Raw genomic sequence first — 21,561 nt, forward strand, 5'->3', positions numbered from 1 at the left:
ACAGGTGTAACAACCTATAAAGATGAATGATATAACCTGCAGAGAAGGGCACAGTTTTAGTGTTTTGCTGAAAGGCACTGATGTAGAGAGTGAACTTGAAACCAGATACTAGAAATCCTATGCTTTGGCTTGCCAGCTGGCACCTTTGTTGTTCAAGTATTTTAATGAAAAATTCCTTTCCTTGAAGTTTTTTTCTCTAAGCATTGTGAATTCAAACATAAAGAGCTATTTTGGTGTCAGAAAAGGGAAAAGTGGTACATTTTTCTGCTGTAACAACTGTCTACCATATCAAAGTTGGTGACTGAAGATATATTGTAACCATTTGATGTCTATTGCATCAGTGAATCATTTTCATCATAACATACTAATGAGGGAACAAGTGAACAAAGCCAGTTTGGCCTGTTACTAATGAACAATGATGCAATTTCTTCAGATTCTGAAAGAGATGCTCCAGTGTTGGAACCAGAAGCCGAACATGCACAGAGACTGGATGATGATGTGTCTCAAGGACCCCCTGATCTTCCAGTGGAGCCCACACATCCTCAGAGGACAACCAGATCATCGTCATCGTCTTCTGTGTCTTTAACGCCATCAACGCCTGCTTCTGCACCAGGCGCTCTGCAATTTAAGCTGAAAACAGACCCAAATAGTGGCAAGTCTAAAGTGTCTTTCCAGCTGAGAAGGAGCCTCCGCAATAATGCCCTGAAAGTGGCTGATGATGAGGACAATGAGGAAGAGGCGAAAATCGCTGAGGATAATGCCAAAGGTCCTGGAGAGGCCGTAGAAGTTTTGGAGAAAAAGGCGGCAGATGAATACGTACCCACGAGATTCAAGGTTGCCAAGAAGCATGACATGTTTCGGCCGGACATAGTGCCTACCAATGTGACGGTTGTTTTCAGCTCGGCTGGTATAGGTGGTGGTGGGCCGATCGTTGAACCAAGTAGTCCAGCACCTAGACTTGTCCCTCAGCCCCCTGCTCCAACTGGGGCAGAACTACCTACCTCAGACGATTCAGGTCACAAGCCCCTTGGTGCTCTTGTAAATGCTGGAGAAGAGGTCAAGACATCAGAGAAAATTGATGGAGACACGAGAGGAAAGGGAGGAGATGAGAAAGAGACAAGCTCTGTTACTGTCAAGGAAGGTCAGGAAGTTACAGATAGGGAGAGTGCTGGGCAGGATAGTAGAACTGATCAAGATTTGTCCCGTGATGAGCGCCGAAGCAAAAGGTCAGATACAAGGAAAGATTTGGAAAGGGGGAGTAGCAAGGAAGACAAAGCTGACTCTCCTTCTCAGCACAATACGAGGCAAAGAAAGAGAGAAGAGAAAAGTGAAAAGAAAAAGTCCGACCGAGATGATGATGATGGAAGAAGAAAACGCAGGGAAAGTAGAGACAGGGAGGAGGAGGAGAGACCCCGGAGGCAGTCAACAAGATCTTCGTCGAGGTACAAGAAAGATGTAAGTGATGATGAAAGCAAAGATTATGATAAATACAGCGGTAAGAATCGGCGTTCTAACAGACAGAGCAAGAGAGATAAAGAAGAGGATGAGGACAGGGTTGATAGTGACACAGTGCAGAGGTCTTCTAGAAGACGGCAGGAGGATTCTCCAAAGCGCTCTCGGTCTCGAGGTAGCCGGAGGCAGAGCAAAAGTCCTAGTCGAGAACGAAAGCGCAAAAGTGTCAGCCCAGTTCATGACAGGGTTTCAAGGAAATCAGAAAGTGGGAGGGGTGGATCAAGAAAATCTAGTCCTGGCGGTCGCCGAAGAAGTGACAGTAGTGATGGAAGTGAAGAGAAAGAAAAATCTGAGAGGAAAGAAGATACTGTAGATGAATCGGGTGACGGTAAAAGTGAGAAGCAAGTCAAAAAGATTGTTCTTCAAAGGTCCCGAAATTCAGGTGATTTTGTAGTAGCTGAAAGCAAGCTTGGGGAAAATGAGGATAGCAGAAGTAAAGTTGACAAAAAGGAGGATGATGGCCAGACTCCTTCTGAAGAGGTAAAGGCTGGTGATAAAAAGGAGGAAGGCTTTAAAAAAAATGTGGAGGAGGAGGAGGAAGTCTCAGAAAGGAAAAAAGGAAGCAGTAAAATGTCTTCTCCGAATGATAAAGATTCTCATGAAAGTATTGCTCAGGCTCAAGACCAGGTGAGAGTGAAACAACAGAAAGAACTACCTGCAGAGGAAAGTAAAATGGTTGACAAAGCATGTTCTGATAAAAAGGACAAAAAACTGCATAGAAGAGACAAAACAAAAAGGCACTCATCCTCAACTGAAGAAGAGGAAGACAACGAGGAGTCAAAACGACGTTCTCTTAGAGGTCAGGCTCGAGGCGAGAAGAAAGAATTGGAGAAAGTAAAACATAAGAACTCTCCAGAGGAAAGAAAAGAAGGAAATGATTTAGTTACTGATAAAAAGGGGGGGAAAATGGGGGAAAAGTCAAAATCAAGACACGACTCTTCTTCTTCATCAGAGGAAGAGAATGTCTCCAGAGAGTCAAAACGTCTTTCACTTAGAAGTCAGTCTCGTGATGGGGAAAAGGAACGTGAGAAAATGGGAAGAAGGAGAGAAAAGTCACCTGTAGAAGGTAAAGCGATGAATGATGCAGTTGTTGATGAAAAGGAAAGAAAACTTAAGAAGAAAGACAAAGCAAAAAGAAGGTCATCTTCCTCTGAGGAAGAGAAAGATGATGGAGGGTCAAAAGCACATTCACGGAAAAGTCGACACAGAGAAGAGGTATCCCCTGAGCAGGTCCCCGAAAAGGCAAGTGCAAGCAGACAAGGTTCTTGTGCTGATGTGGACATGAGAGATGATAACGGGGGTGGTTCTGAGGCTAGAGTTGTTCCAGAATCTGAAGGAAAGCCCTCCCATCAGCTGATCCCCAAGCAGGTGTTTGAGCCGGCGCTTCCACCAGAGCAGGTCTTGGTTGATGTTTCCGCCCTTCCTGGCAAGAGTAAATGGGAGCTTGATGAGGAAGAAGAGGAACAGCAGAGGCTGGGAGGTGGGAGGAGGTCAAGATTTCATGATGCGTCTGAGTATGTTGAGCCTGTGCGGAGGTTTGAACGAGTTGTTGCACCTGTCGAGGTTGAACGTAGCTCCCGTTCAGGCGGGATGGAGTGGGGGGGTCGCGTGGGTGGGATGCGAGTGGGTAAAGTGCGAGAGAGCAGTAGCAATGAGGAGGAGGTAACTCATGAGCTGAAGAAACAGAAAGAGAAGAAAAAGCACAAGGTAAAGAGCAAGTCGGAGAAGAAAGCAAAGAAGAAGAAAAAGAAGCAGGAGGAAAGTGGGGAGGAGTCTCAGAAAAACCTCGAAGGTGATAAAGAGATGGTGCAAGATACTGAAGAGAGAGAAGAGCAAGAGAAAATGGAGGAAAGCAAAAGTCTTGAAGTCAAGAGTGAGACCAAGGAGATCAGTGAAGAGGAAAAAGTTCATTCGGTCAAGAAATCTGGAGGAACAAGTAAGATAGTGGATTATCTGAAGGGTTATAGTGAAAAAATGGTGACAGATGCCTCACAAGAGGAGAAGCCAGAGAGTGTGCCTGAAACTGAGGTTGATTCCAAAGCCAAAGAAAAAATAGAAGTAGATGAGAAGACAGATGTTGAGAAGTTAAAGACAGAAGAAGAGAAAGTATTTAATTCACCTAGTCCAAGTGAAGTGGAGGGTGATAAAAAAGAGATTCCCTCCGTAGATAAACAGCAAGATTCAAATATTTTGTTGCCTCCTAATAAAAAAGTAGATAGAGAAACTGAGGAAAAAGACCAAGTAGAATGTTCAACTGACAATGCTGTTATTATCGGCACAGAGGTCTCAGATGAGAAGCCACATGTTGAGCAAAAAGCAGAGAACAATCAGGAAGCTGAGGTGAATGATATAATTGTTGATGTTGGGGTTGATTCAGGCTTAAGTGGAGATAAAACCAACCTTACTGAAAAAGAAGGTTCGATTGTTAAGGCAAAGGAATTGCACTCTAAAACCAGAGTTGAAGAATTAGTACAGAAGGAAAGGGTGAGATCTCTTTCAAAAGATCGGAGTGAACGATCAGACTCAAAATCTTCTCAGAGAAGCAGAGAAAGGCGAGAGAGGTCGAAGTCATCAGACAGGTCAAAGTCTTCAGAAAAATCAAAAAGGAGTAATAGGGCCAAGTCACGGTCAAAGTCACTGTCTCCTGGACGATCAAGACGTGGGAACCGAGAAAAGTCTCGATCATTCTCCCCGCAACGTTCAAAGAAAAGTAAGAGAGGACAATCAAGGTCTCCAGAGAGGCGGAAAAGGAGCAACAGAGAGAAGTCACGGTCAAAGTCTGTAGAGCGTTCAAAAAGAAGTAACAGGGAAAGATCCAGGTCCCCATCAGAGACTAAGAGAGTCTCCAAGAGATCTCAGTCTAAATCTCCTAAGAGAAGTGGGCGTGATCGGAGAGATAGGTCAAGGTCTCTATCCTCAGATCGGCGGAGACGTAACAGGAGGTGGCGATCCAGGTCGCGATCAAATGAAAGATATCGTAAGCAAAGAAGTCCAGATATCTACGGCAGACGGGACAGAGACAGGTACAGAAGGGATCGCTCCAACTCTGGTGAGAGGCGTCGCCGTAGATGGGGCAGTGAAAGTGATGAGAGGGAAAGTTCTCGCTCCGTGCGAAATCGCAGACAAAGGAGTACTTCGCGAGACTCTGATGTGCAGGAAATTGGTTCTCAGCCTGGTATATTAGAAAAGGGGAAGGCAAGCAAAGAAACAATTGTTGTGGAGGATGATGAGGATCAAGTGAGTGCCATTGACATTGCTTCCATACCTATACCTGGAGAAATTCCTTTGCCTGGTGAGACATCTGTAGACACAAAGAGTAAGGAAGTTCAGCAATCTTCTGCGCCAAATGATGGTCTTGTAGATAACCTCGAAGATGCCCCTATGGATATTTCAGATGAAGAGGAAAGATGCGAAGATGTTAAGGAAAAGAACGAAGGCTCTGTCATCATTAGGCCTGAAAACGAGCAGGAAAAAGATATAGCCAACAAAAGTTCAGCCGTGAGCTTGGCTGTGAAGACACCTACTAATGTTTCACAGGTGGAGAAACGTTCAAACTTGGCTGTTAATCCCTCTGGAAAAGAGAGACAGATCAAATTTTCCTTTTTTGGAAGCAGTAAGAAACTGAAGCCTGTGGTTGCCACAAGTATACTGGATGATGATGACAGTGTGGTGGAGAAGAAATCAGCCATTAGTCTACTGGATGTAGAAGAGACCAAACAAACCTCAGAGAGCCGTGTATGTGTTGTGGAGCAGGAAAATGTGGCCAAAGCTGCAGACAATCCAAATAATAGTAACTTGGAAAATAATCTAAAGAACGTAGAAAAATCAGCTGCTGTGAAGGAGGGTTTTGATGAGCCAGAGGTGGTTTCAAAGAATTTAACATCAAAGACAATTGATGAGGAAAGTAGTGCCACGAAGGAAAAAGTGTATTTAGAGGCCAGTGGAGTACCAGACCTTCTCGTGTCCAAATCTGAGGCTAAGACAAATTTATCTGTTCCGTTGGAGGATCTCTGCCAGCCACAGGAAGAGGATACGGAGGAGGTTAGCTTGTTAAGTGATCATGAAGATTCCAAGGTGCCAAACTCTTCCGACATGAAAACTGAAGAAGCTGTTAAGGAAGAGGACTCCCCACCCAAGAAGCTGAAGTTCAAGTATGTTCCATTGTGGGAGATGGAGGGTGAGAACAAAAAACCCCAGGCTTTGCTTGAGGAGGAGGAGAAACTAAAAAAGTCCAAACACCCTCTTGGGCTGGCTTTGGATTATGACAGTGAAAGCTCTGATGAGGAGGGTCAGAAAGAGGGAGAGAAGATGTCAGCATCTCTTCTCCAGAATACTGCTAGTAATGAGAAGACGCGAGAAACGCCAAGTGGGACTGATGATGTGAGGTCCACAGAGATGCAAGGCAAGGCAGATACAGGAGTGCTGAAAGAAAGATATGGCAAAACAGATGCAGTGATAGTAGAGATAAAAGAAAGTAGAACTGTAAAAGAAGTGAAAGGACATGTTTTAGAAGAGGCAAAATTAACTGAAACAACAGTCACCACTCAGATGGGGATGGGGGAAAAAGATGTTGGCATGAAGAGAGAAATGCACAAAGACGTAGAAATGAAAGATGATATTTTAAAGGACCAATGTATAGATGCAGAAAAAGATAGTTCTTTGAGTGTTGATGTGAAAGACAATGTACATGTGAATGTGAAATTAGATAAAAGTAGTAAAGAAGGAGAGGAAGAATGTGTAGCCCTTGATAGGGGAAATGAACCTTATTCACCATCTCAGTCAGATGTAGAGGAGCCGTATTCACCTTCCTTTCCTTCCATGGAAGATTTAGATGGTACTGGTCCAAGTATAGAGCATAAACCATTGAAGTTTGCCCCAGGACAAGAGGACAAAGAGGAAAAGGGACACACTCCATTGTCAAGTGATGTACAGGTCTCTACTGCAGCTCTTTTACAACAAGCTGTGAAAACTGCTGGATTGTCTAGTGCATCGGTATTAGGTGGTCCATCTGCTTTGCTACAAGGGGTAGCTGGTGTGTTCCCACCAGTGATAGGGACTGGCTCTGCAGGGCTGCAGACATTCCCACAGCCCGTGGCTCCAGTGATGTTCCCATTGACAGGTGTCCCGAAACCTGTCCCCCCTCCAGCTGTCCGTGGGATAGCCCCATTGATGGGGCAGACTCCAGCCCCAGTGCCCCCTCCACTCGTTGTTGGGGGAGTTCAAGTTCCAGGCCAGGTGCCTGCCCCAAGTTCTATAGGGATCCAGACCCCAGGCCTTGTGCCCCCTCCGGTCGTCCCGGTTCCAGCCCCAGGGGTTAAGTTCTCAGGTGTGGGAACTATTCCAGCGTCCACCGTTCCCCAGCCTGTGCCTCCCCCTCTCCTGCAGTCTGCAGTGACTGTAGCCCCAGGTGTGCCAAGCCTTCCTGTTGGATCTCAAAGCACTGGGTTGTTGAGCACTTCTGAACCAGTCAACTGGGGTGCTCAGGCAGCCTCAGTTCCTCCACCTGGTCAGCCCATCGGTGCTGCTGTAGTACCAGCTCCCCCATCAGTATCGGCAGTTTCTGATCTTATTCCTACTACCCAAGGACAGGTGACAGGTGTAAGCCCTGCTGTGATCCAGTCAATGGGCACAACATCTGCACCAGCTGCTGCCGCCCCAGTCAGGTTCCGCGTGTCTCGCTTCCATCAGGGTCCTGCTGCTGGGGTCACGGGAGTGGTTGTGCCGCCACCCACTGTGTCTGTTCCCAGCCTGCACACCCCAGCCACTGTCCCCCCTGTATGGGGAGGGCCTGGCATGGTCAGCATTGACACTCCATCAGTGACGACGGGAGATACCTCTACAGTATCAAAGTCACAGCAGAGCTTAGTCTCAACCAAGTCTGCTGTGGTACCATTGAAACCAGCAGTCAGTATCTCAACTGGTAGTAAGCGGCCTAAGTTCACATCTATTCTGTCTCAGCCCAAGATTGAAGACCCATCAGTTCTTCAGTCACTGGGAATAAAGCCTGCTGTGAAGACGCTGTCTAAAGAAGTAATAAGTAATCCACAAGGCAAGACTGTAGAGGTTACAAGCACATCCACAGAGAGGTTGAGTGCTATTTTGAAGGAACAGTCTCTGTCGCTTTCTGAGGACTGTAAAAAAGACAGCCCTGATATTGCCACACTAAGTGGGGTACCTGTTGAACCGTTCCAGATAAAGTCTGGGCTTGTTGATGAAATCAGAACTGTGGAGAAAGATCCAAAGAAGTCTAGTGACTCCTTGAAAGATATGAACACTGAGAGTCATACTATAGACGAGAAAACAGAGCTGTCAACCACTAAAGACGAGGGTACAGCTCGTGATGGTGGAAAAGTTTTGAATGTTCCAAAACCAGGCCTAGTGCTCACCATTAACCAGGTGGAGAGACAGGCAGAGGTGATGGAAGCCTCATCTACTCTCTATGACATTGACACTGACAGTATACCATTGCCAGGTGTCGAAGCAAAGCCACCAATGACTCAGACCCCTGCTCCCCCTGCCCCCTCAGGGAATATATTAACTGAGCAACTGTCACAACCTCCACTCCCGGTGCAGCCGGCTGTTACTTCTGCCCCACCCTTACCCGAAAGCCCAGCTCCACCACCACCTGTCCAACCACCTCTTCCGGCCCCAGAGGAGGATGTGACTCTTTCTTCTACGGCAGCAAAGAGTCAAACGCCAAACACTGCAGAAAAGAATAAAAAAGTTTATCAGTCCCCTTTGGCCATAGGTTTGCTACCGAAGGTGACAAGCATTCAGTCACCTTTGTCCATTGGCCCATTACCAACGGTCCCACCAGAGCGTCCGGCCTCTCAGTTGTCCTTTCCATTAAAACAGAAACTGTCTCAAATCAGTTTTGGTAACAAGATGAAAAAAAGTTCTGGGGACAAAGATGAAGATATGAAAGGCAACCAAAGTCAACAGGGCTCCTCCGCTTCTAAAATTCACATAGTGCTGAAGAGCAAGTCAGCTGTACAGAAAACTGTGGTTCCAGGCTTTGAAGATGAAGGCAGTGATGATGGGTCAGCTGGTGACACGCTGGCTGATATATTTTCAGATGGGGAGACACTTCAGAAAACTAACAGAGAGGAAGAGCAGGAGCAGCTTTTATCTTCTGATCATGCTGCAAGGGCGTCCGAGGTTGAAGTGTCAACAGGTGCTGTCTCTAGAAGTAAAGTAGATGAGACTGCTTTCTTGTTGGATTCGTTGCATAGTGTGAGTGGTTCAGCAGAAGCATCTTCTGGAACTGAGGTAAACAGTCATGGGTCAAAAGGTACTACAGTAGTTGATGTGGAGGCTTTCCCAGTGCAGGTGATCACAAGCTCTAGGAAACAGGAAGAAAGCTCAAGTACTGCTTGGCCAGAGTTCACTGCTGGGGAGAGCAAAGGGAAGGAAGCCGTACCAGAGAAAGAGACTGCAGACAGGGATGACTCCAGGGACAGCAAAGAGAGGTCGCGAGATCGTCACAGGAACAGGGATGATAGCCGAGATGATGGGAGAAAGAGAGGTGATGATAAAGATCGTAGGAGGGCTGACGATAAGAAAAAGAAGTACAATGATGGAGATGACAATGATGAAGAGCAGAGAAGTAGCAGGAGAGGTGATGTTGCAGAGGAGGAGAGAGGACTAGTGAAAATAAAGAAAGAAAAGGATGATGGGTCATACTATGGTAAAAAGCGAAGAGAAGATGAAAAAGGTGACAGCTATTCAGAGAAGAAGTCCGAAAGAAGAAGGGGAGATGATGAAGACTACAGTCGAACAAGAAGACGAAAAAGAAATGATGAAGAGGATTATGATGATAAGTCTGGTAGAGGAAGGGAGGAGGATAGCAGAAGAAAAAGTCGTGAGAACAGGGATGACGACAGAAAGAGGAGGCGTTATGATGAAGATGAGGAAGATTCTCGTAGGGGTCGCCGCTTTGAACGTGACAGAAGTCGTGAACGGGACAGGAGCCGTGAAAGATCAGGACGGGGTGATCGTGATCGCAGCCGTGAGAGGGATCGTGGCAGCAAGTCTAGCCGCGGTGGCTTAAAACGAAGTCGACGATCAAGAGAAAGAAGCCGCAGCTCCAGCCCACCCCGCAAGAGAGAACGCAGCTGGGACAGGTGAGAGGAGTGTTTTTGTTATTTCAACTTTAGTTGTCTGTATTTCAACTCAGTTGTCTTTTTTCATGTTCTTTCACTTCCATCTCGTTATTGCTCTATTTTTTCTTGCACTTTACCTTTTTTTGCTTTTGTTAGGTAGTGATTTAATAAAATCTTGCTATTTGAACAATTCTGTGATCATGGGTGGTTGGCGGGTGCTCTGATATGGTTTGTTCCTTCTCTCCTATCAAACATCTATAGTTCTTCTCTCTCCTTATTTGTTACTGTCTTGAACTTACATGACGTAATTGTGTTACAAGTGTAGTAAAACTTTTACTTAAAACGAATCTGTGATCTGAACTTCTGTGTACAAATCTGTGTTCTGAACTACTGCATTGATTATATGATATTTCAAAAACTGAACTGAACTACCCATGAAATAATTCTGTCCTTGAGGCTCCCTGATTTATAGGGGAGGGGGGGGGGGATTACTTACAGGCTCAGCTTTCAAATTTAAAAAAAAATTAATGTTATGCAAATTGCATGTCCCTGTTACAAATTGCATAAATAAGGCATGTTACCATGTTTCAAGCAGATATGCTTAGCTTTGAGAACCGATAATTGAATTAATGTGACATAGATATCTTGTCGTTGCTCCGACTTTTCCAATTTTCATGGATACACATTTTGGTACGGATGACTTTTTCCTGTTGACTGTTGCAGTGAAGGGGCATTTCTACAGGCTGCTTTATTTTTAGTCTTCTACCTATGTCTGATTTTGAGCCTTTGAGCCTTGTTGATGTTAAGTTAAACTTTTTTAATTTGAACTTTTGCAGGTATGAGAGGAACCGTAGTCGAGATAGAAGCCAAAGTCGCAGCCCAAGTCGTGATAGAGATAGGAAAAATCGCGATAGCAGGGGACCAAGCTCCCGCAGGAAAGAGGGCAAGTCTTTCAAGGATGAACTCCTGGATGAGTTCAAGAAACTGGATTCAAAGTCAGGCTCAGGCAAGACGGGAGCCCAGGATGATCTTTTTAAGGTGGCAGCAATTGGCTCATCTGCATCGAGTTCTTCTCTGTCCTACATTTCTGATGCTAGTATGATTCCATACCCAGGCGAGCCTGTGCAAGCTTATCAGGGTGACCCCAACTACCCCGCCGACCCGTCCTTGTATCCAGTCCACCCAACTCCACAAGTCCAGGCAACGGGGACAGACATGGTGGGAGCGTACCCCGGTCAGGATGCAGCCTATAGCTCTCAGTATTCTGGGTCCTATGACCCCCAACTGTATGGCAGCACTCAACCGTCCTGGCCTCAGTCTGGACTGCACCAGGAGATACCCTCACAAGACCAGGCCCAGATGTATCCTCCGCAGGTGTCGGAGCACCAGCAGTATCCGTTCCACAGCCAGCAGCCGCCGCACCATCCTCAGCAGCCACAGCATCTCCAGCAACAGCAGCAACACATGCATGTGTACCCCCCTCAGCCACCACCCATTTCTCAATACCAGGGTCAACAGCAACCCCAAGACATGTACCAGCCTAACCAGCTACCCCCCGTGGCTCCAATGGCACCAGGCAGCCCACTCATTCACACCAGTACAGACCAACAGCCTTATTCTGCTGCTCCAGCTCCCCACAGTGCATCACTTTCATCATCCTTAGTCTCATCTCTGACTTTGTTAAGCAACCAGCTCTCCCAGCAATCGGGACATTTTAGTGGAACACCCGGAGGCCCCCCAAGCTTCCCCAAAGAAACACACTCTCAGTTTTCTGCCCCTGGGGGCAGCAACTCCACCCAAGTGACCTTTGAAATGACCCCAGGCGCTGGCATTCCTTCCCCTCAGGCTCGAGGACCCCTTCTCAAAACCCCTCTCCTGCCTGTCCCAGGCACACCTCCAAACTCATTTGGAAGCTCTCATTTCTTTTCTCCTGTCCCTCAGTCTGATCCGAAGGTCAGCAAAAAGCCAGTGTTCAGTGTACCTTCTGTGACCAGCAGCTCTTCTCCTGCTCATGGGAGTCCAGTGCTTAAAGCTGTGCCGTCCACTTCTAGTTCGCCGGCTATTGACTCGTCGACACCTCGGTCTGGGCGACGCAGGTCCACTCGCTGGGGAGCCCCTCTTACAGAGGAGCCATCCTTTGAGACATCTAGTCTAGCCGAACCAGTAGATGTTTCTGACAAGGATAGCTCTGTCAAGCAGAAGCCATCTGTGCGGGCTGAAAGTAAAGTGGTTGAGGCTGTGAACGAGTCAACCGTGTCTTCGTCTGGTGTTGAGGACAGTACAGGGGACACTGGCAGTGACTCTGGCACAGATACAGTCCACAAGCCTCTCAAAGTGAGTTCCTTACTGGTAACTTGGTTCTTAATGTCCAAGAGATAGATTTGAAGAAGTTGTTGATCACCTAATCACCTAATTTGGATTTGCCATGTAGGGGGGGGGGGGGGGGATTTTTTGCAGAAAGGAACATTCTTCAGCTTGCTAATATATTTTATATCTTTTTACAGTTTCTGTAAAAAGGGTTTCAGAGCGCCATTAAACAGTAATTTGTATTGGTAATTACTGTTGGTCCCGGGGTTGCTTATAAATCTATGATATATATATATATATATTGTATGTGAAAGTTCGTCACTTCGGTCACCTAAAACTTCCGTACCACTTAACTTTCGAATTTGAAAAAATTAACGGTAGTTCAGAATCATTTAAAGGGTGCAGTTATATTAAGGAGTCTGAAGTCACAGTAGTTTAATTTTCAGTTTTTTATCAGTTTCATTTAGATTTAAACTTGGAAAAGTCCGTCTTTTGCCATTGTACAGAAGTGAGGCTTCTGTTCACAAGCAGCGCACACTGGTTCCCCATTGACTTGAGGATCGATTCTTTTGAGTCTGTTCATCGAACGGGTACCCAGCTAGTTACATATTTACAGTTAACCACCATTACAGTGGCCGTTCCCTATCTTTCACAAGGGACCTGCTGGGTCGGGAGTGGTCACCCCTCGCCCAGTGCTAACCCCTGATTGAGGGCTTAATTCTCCCAACTGGTGAAGCACCTCTCAAAAATGTCATGCCCTCCTTGAATTTAGGGGTAACACCTTTCCTTTGTAGGCCTATTATTGTTTTCGTCCAGATTTCTTTAATACTAAAAGATCCTGTAAACATGTACAACAATATACTACAGAAATATCTCAGTATTGGCTGCCTTTGAAGTCGCCTGTTTGTGTCCAGTAAAGCAGGGCTTGGGACACAAACAAGAATCTTGTTCATTTCCAGTTCTTAATGACCCTTGTGTCTCCTTCAATTCAGACTCAGACTCCCTCAGCTGTTGTTTTTATTTACTATTTTTAAATTTCAGTTTACTGTGTCAGGGGTTCTGAGCCAATACTTTGTATTCCTCCAGTATGCTGTTATGTCAACCTCACGTCATGAGTATTACTCACTTGATCATTGATATTGATGCTTTTTCAATTTGTCTCTCAGACATGGTTTCTGAGGAGGAAGGCTTCTTTTTAATTATGCGTGTGGGTAATAAAACTAGTTTACTGTGAATGATTGTTTTAATGAAATTCTATCCCTTCTTTCATGATTGGCTGTGATGCACAAGCTTCATTGACAGCATAACATGATTGCTCTCCTGTGCCACTGCTTTTCTTCCATATGTCTTCAAAAGGCTTTTTGAGATGGATGGTTGGAATGTGGATTATAATAGCTTCTCAAGTTGATATAACATGGAAAGCAGTCTCAGGCTTCAGTCCAGCTCAGCAGAAGAGTAAGGCATGTTGGCTTGGACACCGAAATGACGTAATTTTCAAAAACCACAACTTGTGTCCTTTGTAGTTTTAATGGATTGAGCACTGCATAACTGTAATTTGTTAATTTTCAAAAAAAGGATGCAATACTGTGTGCATTCAAGATTAACTATGGTTTTATACAGCAGCTATGTGTTCAGTGATTATTTCTACATCTGTGTACCACATTTCTTCATTCAAGAAAATGGATGTGGATGGCTGGAGGGCCCAACAGGTAGGTCTTACTTTTTTTACTTTTCCTTTGTTGTTTCTGTCTGTATGTGTCTTACTTTTTCCAAGCACTAAATGACAGTTATTGTGTCGATATGCTTCTTTTCACTCAAACTAAAGAAAAGGAAACATTGTTTGACCAGGTGAAGTCACGTTGGCGCAGGAACAGCGAGGCAGAAGCTGTGGGAGCGGATACGTCCACCCCTCCCCTCTCCTCAGAGACGCCTGCCCCTCCCATGCCTCTGGCTAAACAGCTGCTGACTCGCACCTCAGTGGCTGCCTCCAGCCCTGCCTCAAGCCCAACGCCTGACTCCTCCCCGCGGGAAACGCGACGGACAAGGTCTAAAGCAACCTTGGTGCAGAAACTGGCTGATGGCACTCCACCACCACCCCCTCCAGCACAGAAGAGATTGAAAGGGGAAGAGGAAGCCAATACTGACAAGGTGAGAAATACTCAAATAGTACCAGAAATCCAGTAACAATTTCATTAATGTAAAACTTTTAAAAGAAAAGTCCGGTTATGCCAGATAATATCGACCAGACTACATCATTGTTCTTTGGTTCAGGCTCACGTTGTCAAGGATATCATCTTTTTAATTCATAATAACAGTTCCTGCGTTTTTATCATTTTTTATTTTTCAAGCTAGAGAAGGTGGTTGGTGTAACGTAATTTGTTTGTCAATGTTTGCCCCAATTAAAAAAAAAAATCCCTGAAGAGGTGAGCGAAATGCTGGCATTGGTATGGGAGGGCATAAGAAACTTGTCATGTTCTTGCCATAAACTCTAGCTATTTATATGTTTTCATCATATTAGATGGTACTGGTGGAAACGTCAGCAGTTGAAGAGGTTACTAACAAGGAGAACGAAGAAAAACGGGACCTGGCCAGTATAATAGCTCGACCTGACTTTCCCAAGTTTGAAATCATCACAGAGAATATTCATCTCACAGAAAGGTATGTCAAGTTAAGCTGTATTTGTGGAGAATCTGGGCGCTGGTAACAACTCTGGTTTTTGCTGGTATTTGTGCTGTGTGATTTCCCTGTGTAAGAGTGATTCACTTCTGAAGTTGTGGGTGCTTGGTGGGTGCTCTGGTGTGGTTTGCTTCTTCTTTCCTATCAAACATCTATCATCTTTATCTCCCCTTCGTCTTTTTTGTGCTTGTTACTCTCTTATAACACCTAATCTTTGGCACTTTTATGGCCTCATTGTGTTGCAAGTGCCGTAAAACACTTACTAAAACTAAAACTAAACTTCTGAAATTCACAATAGATGTTGATCAGCATGATCTTTTCAGAAAATTGGGAGTTTGTTTTGTTCTGTGATACAGGCAGGTTACTGATAGTGTATGAAGTAATAGTTAAAGGTTTATGTGCTACCTGGACAAGTGTTACTAAATGGCGTTCTAGACACTAAGGTTCTGTCTTTACTCATTGTATGTACACTGCATTTTGCTCACAGGAAAAGGTCAAAGAGTATGAAGAGAATGCAATGCGACTGCACAACATCACGAGAAGACCGAGCCATGGGCATTGAACCCTGTGGCTCTGACTGTCTGAATAGAATGCTCATGATAGAGTGGTAAGTCATATCTTTTAGTAAAAACGATTTCTGTATAGTACTAGCATAGGTCATGTCACAAGTAGAAAGTGCTGGTAAATTTCGTATAAATTTAAATGAAACTGGGCTTCTTTTTTCTGTGGATCAAGTTCTTCCCATACAAGGAGATGTAGTGTAAGTTATAAGAATGCCAGTTTGAAGATGTGTAAAATTGAGATGTTTTCGGAATAATGTAACTTGGTGTTGCGTTTTTACTTTTTTAAAATACTGTACTTCAGTTAGGGGGATAATTCTTGAAATGTGATGACAGAACATTTTATATTTATTTATTTTCTCACTTCGTGACCGAAAGATACATCTCTTTGTCTCAGAAATGCGTCTAAGGTTCAAATTCATGCATGAATGTGAAACTGCCATTGTCAGTTGAATGTCATGTATTCTCTATCTACAGTGGATCACGCTGTCCTTGTGGGGACTATTGCACAAATAAAAGGTTTCAGAAGGTTAGTATTCGTTTTACTGGTTTTGTGTGTATTCACTTTTTAAGAATTGCTTGTGGAGTTTATTCTGGTTGAAATATAGGTATTTTTTAAATGTTGTAATCATCTGCTTTTAATTACGAACTTTTCATTTGTCACTGTTTCAAGGATAATTGGTATTCCCAGGTGCTGTGGTTTTTTAAAATGTAAATACTGTGCATCTGTTCTTTTGTCAAAGCAGACAGGGGGCCCTCGTTGTCTATAGGTTAAGGTGTTCGCCTCTCATTCAATGGGTCCCAGGTTCGAATCCGGATAGCAACGGAAAATTTTATTCTCCAAAATTTTCTCCTTTCACCTCTTTTCCTGCTCTCCAACAATGTTCTATCGTCTATTTTCGTCTCCACTATCAACCCCCACCTCCTCACCTTTTTTTCCCCCGGTGTCCTGATGGTACAGATATTTGGTCGCTTTTAAGCACAAGGGGGCTATCCCGAAAAATGCTGTTTTGAGAAAATCGAAGGTAAAGTTTTTGCCCCTTGTACAATTTCTTTAAAAGACAAGGAGAGTTTTCTTTATAACCGGACAAATATACACACCAATGAGACCAAACTTCTCCTATAGGTAGGGCAATGCCCACTTCTGGTGTTGGTCAAAATTTCTGGAAACCCCAAAAATCTAGGTTGGCCCACTTGTCCTTAAAAGCGACCATTTGTAGGTTACGTAAAAATGTGTTGAAATGGTGCAAATTGTTATGTTTCAAGGAGAACAAAACAAGAAAAACAACGAGAAAAAGTGGAATTGTTTAGTCGATGATGATGAGATGATGGTAACAATGATCATGCTGTAATGCAGGAAATGATGTGCATGTTATTCTTAAAGTTAGTGTTAAGTCCCACCCCCTCACTCCTCTGCCCCCTCCTTTGGGCTCCTGATTCTTTCTGCAGTCTTTCTACTGCTACTCCTTGGCTCCTTACTGCTGTATGTCAGCCACACCCCTGATCTTATGGTAGGTAAGATCTACATGTAGCCTTCTCAGATTAGGGCGAAAAATCGTGGAGTTCCCATGTGCAAGTTGTGCACGTTAAAGATCACTTGGTGGTCCAAAGTCTATAATAGTAGGCTTCGGCCGCCACCCAGTAAAAATTCAAAATTTCCTACCATGTGAAATTGTTTGATGTGTCCCGCGTGTTCATATGACCTTATCATACTTATGCAGTTGCAAGCACCGTAAAATACTTACCAAAAAAAAAAAAGCATCCGGCTCTTCAGAGTGGTAAAGTTTGGCCTAATTTGTAGTCAATTAGAGTTTAGTTTTTGTATTGTCATGACTGTAAAAACAACATTGCCAATGTAGCACAGATTGATATTGGTTCCCCAATTTTTTTAAAGAATGTGTTTTGATTATCATTATTGTCTCCTTTCTAACTTGCTTTACCCCCCGTGGCAGTGCCACTGACTGTAGTGTCTTTAGGCCATTCCCAAAGGGGGGACATTTTTCGTTTAGGCACAGTAGAATTGTAAATGGGCTGATTCATGTCACGCTCATAACTGTGCCTGATCTACAACAGGGAACTGCTGCTTTTTCTTTCTTAATCCTTACTATTGTCATTTCCTCTACTTTTTTTGTATGTTTGTCACTCTCTTGTGACTTGCTATTTCCGGGGTGCCTTGATAGTCGAAGCAGACCTTGTGCTGTTGAAGCTAGAGAGGTGAGCAGAATAAGTCTGATTCCCTGTAAAGACTTCTCTGTTGACACCCACCCCTTGGAGCTCATATGACCGTATGCAGTTGTGAGCGCCGTAAAACCCTCTACTATAAAAAAAAAATAACTTGCTTTCCTTGTGAAATTTTCATTTTCAGAAACAGTATTCAAATGCTTTGCCTTTCAAGGCAGGGGATAAAGGTTGGGGACTGAGAGCTGAAGAAGATTTCTCTGAGAAGTAAGTGTTAGAAATATACCTTCTAGTATTGCAATGTTATTTCAGTATAGTTTCTTATACATCTGCTCATGGTAGATATTGCAGGGGTTCCCCTGGTTTTGCATCTTCTGCCTTTTTGTGCATATTTGTTGTTTTTAAAAAATCTCAACACCTTACTGTTAACTCTTTTCCTCCCAGGCCAAAATCCACCACTGGCCCAGGGCTTTTCCCTGACCTATTTTTACACCCCTACCCTATGAAAAGAAAATATCGAACAAACATCCAACTAAACACACACAGACCATATCACATGGCCCATCAAACTGAAGGTTAAAAAATAATCTATCAGATGGTGGTACAATATTGAAGATTTATTCCAATTATATTAGTTTGAGGTTTCTAAAATTGATTATGCGATATCTAAGGTGTTGTATGAAATCGACAATTTTCCAGCTTTGAAAGGTCATAACTAAAAAAAGTACAACAATAGCATCATTCAAACTTCCCAGGTATGTTGCCTCAAATAATGCAAAAAAATGCTGAAAGTTATGTATGTGTGCCTATTATAGAAGTGAAAATATGAGACATAGAATCTATACTGAAGTCAGGGGAGCACTTTTCTTTTCATTTTTATGTTTCGAAGGGGACAGAAAAAAGCGCTGTAATGACTAAAAATCGTCTGTCAGTGCTACATTTTCTTTCATGTCCCCTAACAGGAAGTCTCTTCTATTATTTCGAAAACATGGATCGCCCGAGAATTTCGTGCTTTTTATTTAGTGGATTGGAATAGATGGCGAGCAGCTCGAGACGTATTTTGCGGCTGTCGGTCCAGCGAGGCCACATATGCGAGCTGCAAAATGTGGTAGGAAAAGTGTTAAGGGATATGTATTCTAGAGAGCAATTAAAGAAATTTGTTTTCATTGTCTTAGTTGTTTTTCTATTGTGGGTCCAGTGTTTGGAACACGTAGCTCATGTGTTTAGTACTTGTTAAGGATAAGAGTCAAGGCATAGCAATATGCTCTTATGAGATGGGTTTTTAAATTGTCTTCTTTAATCTTCTTCCAGGGGCACATTCATCATGGAGTATGTTGGTGAGTTGCTGGGCTATGAAGAGTTTGTGCGTCGCACACGTCAGTATGCCAAGACAAACCTCATCCACCACTACTTCATGGCACTGAACGCCGACGAGGTCGTGGATGCCACACTCAAAGGCAGCATATCACGCTTCATCAACCACAGCTGTGATCCCAACTGTGAGACTCAGAAGGTTGGTTTTGTTGATTTTTTTTTAATAGTCTAAGTCAATAATCAAAGCAGAAATAAATTGTTCAAGTTTCAACTTTAAAAAAAAACAATACCTATTAACTCATTCGCTGCATATTATTTTGGGCTTGTGGACGAAATTTTTTCCGGAGGACGAAATGAAATGATGACTAGTGCGCTTTTCAAAGGCCTTTGGGGCCACAAATTCAAATAAATATCAACATATTATATACTAAAATTTTCAGTATGATTTGTAAAACACATCTGAAATGTTTTTTTGTGTATTTTTAGACTTTGGTTCCTGTAATAGACGATTATGCAACAGAATTTTGCTTGGATGGGGATAAAATTTGAAATAAAAAGTTAATAATCTTTGGTGAAACTCACAAAATATGTTTACACCTTGTCAAATGATACATCAAAATAACCATAAATGAATAGAACTGGAAAGTATTGAAAAATATGTAGTTATTTACATACATTCTACAAAATTTGTACTTTTGGATCGTAACATATTGATATTGAAAATTTTTTTTACAATCTTGAAAAAAGACAAGATACTTTCACAAAGAGAAAAAAATACTAGTATCTTATATGGAATATAATCTTGAAAAAAGGACAAGATGCTTTCACAAAGAGAAAAAAACACTAGTATCTTATATGGAATATAATCTTGAAAAAAGGACAAGATGCTTTCACAAAGAAAAAAAACACTAGTATCTTATATGGAATATAATCTTGAAAAAAGGACAAGATGCTTTCACAAAGAGAAAAAAACACTAGTATCTTATATGGAATATAATCTTGAAAAAAGGACAAGATCCTTTCACAAAGAGAAAAAAGCTGTGAATGAGTTAAGTACAATCTTACTAGTCTACAAAAGGTGTTTTAACCTTGTGATCTCTTCATTGTCTGTGGTAATACAGAGAGTGAGTTGAGTGAAGCCTCCTTCTGCGCACATGTTTGGCACATGCCACCACTCAATGGAACTGGCCAATTCATCTCATATTCTAAGGGGGTATCTTATGTAAGACTTCTCTTTGTAAATTATGATTATTAGACTTATTTCTTGTTTCATCTGTGTACTTTATGTTTGAAGGGATTTCATGAGTGTGGCTTTCATTTGAATTTTATGATGCTGTTCTTGATTCACAGTGGACTGTCAATGGGGAACTTCGAGTTGGTTTCTTCACCCGTAAAGAGATCAAGGAAGGAGAAGAGCTGACATTTGACTACCAGTTTGAGCACTATGGGTACGTGGTAACAATGGTTGAGAGAGAGTCCCATTTTGTCTGTTTATAATCCTCCTAGTGCTGCAAGAGAAATGTTGCAAGTGTACTTTGAATAGTGCATAGAGACTTTGCAGCAGCAAAACTTTGGCAGTTCACATTTTCTAACCTCTCAAGACATATATGTAGTCCTTTGGCAAAAGAACACTATATGTGAAGTTTATCTTCAGTTTGTGACATGGAATAAAATCTGACTGGTTTTCTTTGTCACAATCTCAGTAATAAGTAGAGCAAAATAACTTTTTGCCTTGATTCCACCATGTTCTTTTGTTATCATTTTTTTCATGGGATCAAGCTTGGCTGTTTTTATCCTTTTATTTTATGAAATTATATGTCAGAGTATTGTCTTGTTCTTTTTTAAAAACTAAAGACATCTCCTTTGAATTATTTTTTGGGTGACATTTGAAGGGTTCAGGGGTAAATGTGGGTGATTTATGATTCTTACAAAATGTATGGAGGCTTTGCTTTTGTTTTTGCTAAGTTAACAAGGTTGAGAGAGATATTCATCTATGTGTCTTTCTTTTTCAAATTTGAAATGGCAGAGAGCCCCAGAAGTGTTACTGTGGATCAGAAAATTGTAGAGGGTATATCGGACTTGTGAAGTCTACATCGAAAACGAATAAGAAGAAGGACAAGAAGAAGAAGGAGATATTCAAAGATGAACTGGTGAGTGACTTGTTCCAATGTAATTTGAATATTAGCCTTGAGATGATTAATTCCTTATTGCTGAAGTGGGAACAACTGGTAACCTCTCTTTTATTCTTCTTCTTTTAATGATCTCAATTGTTTTTGCTTTTCTCCAATGCTTTTTCAATATTGGTTTGAATATGTATTTGGCATAAACTGTTGTGCTAGCTTAATTAAGACTATAAATATAATGAGCAACTCGCATCTGTCTTAGTGTACACCTGCATTTATGTAGATGTAGATGAGAGCAAGGAGAATTTGTATGAATTCAAATGAGAGGTCACTGATGTAAATGTGAGTCTAGAATTCATGTGGGGTTTTTTTACAGTCAGTAGTAGGCTTCTACAAAGTACCGCGGATTGAACCCCTTTTATTTGCATTGTACAACTCGTTATTGGAAACAAGTGATTTTGGAATTATACAGGTAATGTTATGGTTCTTTTGTTCACTACAGTTCTGGGAGTTAGGGTTTTAACTTTTGATTGTTAGCTTTAATAGCTAAAAGTTCATGATTGTTACCTTTCTTGTTTCTGTGACAAACAGCTTGAGGAGGACATTGAGAAATTGTCCTCTCTAGATGGTATGAGGAACAAGAAGGATGTCCTGGAGCTCTGTCGACTCATGGTCAGGGCAGAGAAGGTGCAGCATCGCATGGCTTTACTCAAAATCATCCAGGTAAAGCCCTTTTCCTTTGTTTACTTCATGATTAGACTTGAAAATTATATCTAGGAAAGACGTTGT

At 42.8% G+C, this 21,561-nt stretch overlaps 1 protein-coding gene across 1 annotated transcript in view; it reads left to right on the forward strand.

Moving 5' to 3' along the window:
• The window catches only part of LOC101857563, a gene marked incomplete in the record, with an annotated part of 64,856 nt that overhangs the window by 28,475 nt on the left and 14,820 nt on the right, over positions 1-21,561 (forward strand). Inside the window, 11 exon segments of the mRNA XM_005097489.3 lie at positions 434-9,635; positions 10,451-11,948; positions 13,770-14,069; positions 14,440-14,579; positions 15,085-15,204; positions 15,635-15,686; positions 17,523-17,602; positions 18,647-18,848; positions 20,000-20,097; positions 20,676-20,799; positions 21,364-21,495. Coding sequence (XP_005097546.2) covers positions 434-9,635; positions 10,451-11,948; positions 13,770-14,069; positions 14,440-14,579; positions 15,085-15,204; positions 15,635-15,686; positions 17,523-17,602; positions 18,647-18,848; positions 20,000-20,097; positions 20,676-20,799; positions 21,364-21,495 — 11,948 coding nt within the window.

Source organism: Aplysia californica, unplaced genomic scaffold, assembly GCF_000002075.1.
Source record: "Aplysia californica isolate F4 #8 unplaced genomic scaffold, AplCal3.0 scaffold00155, whole genome shotgun sequence".
Classification (NCBI taxonomy): domain Eukaryota; kingdom Metazoa; phylum Mollusca; class Gastropoda; order Aplysiida; family Aplysiidae; genus Aplysia; species Aplysia californica.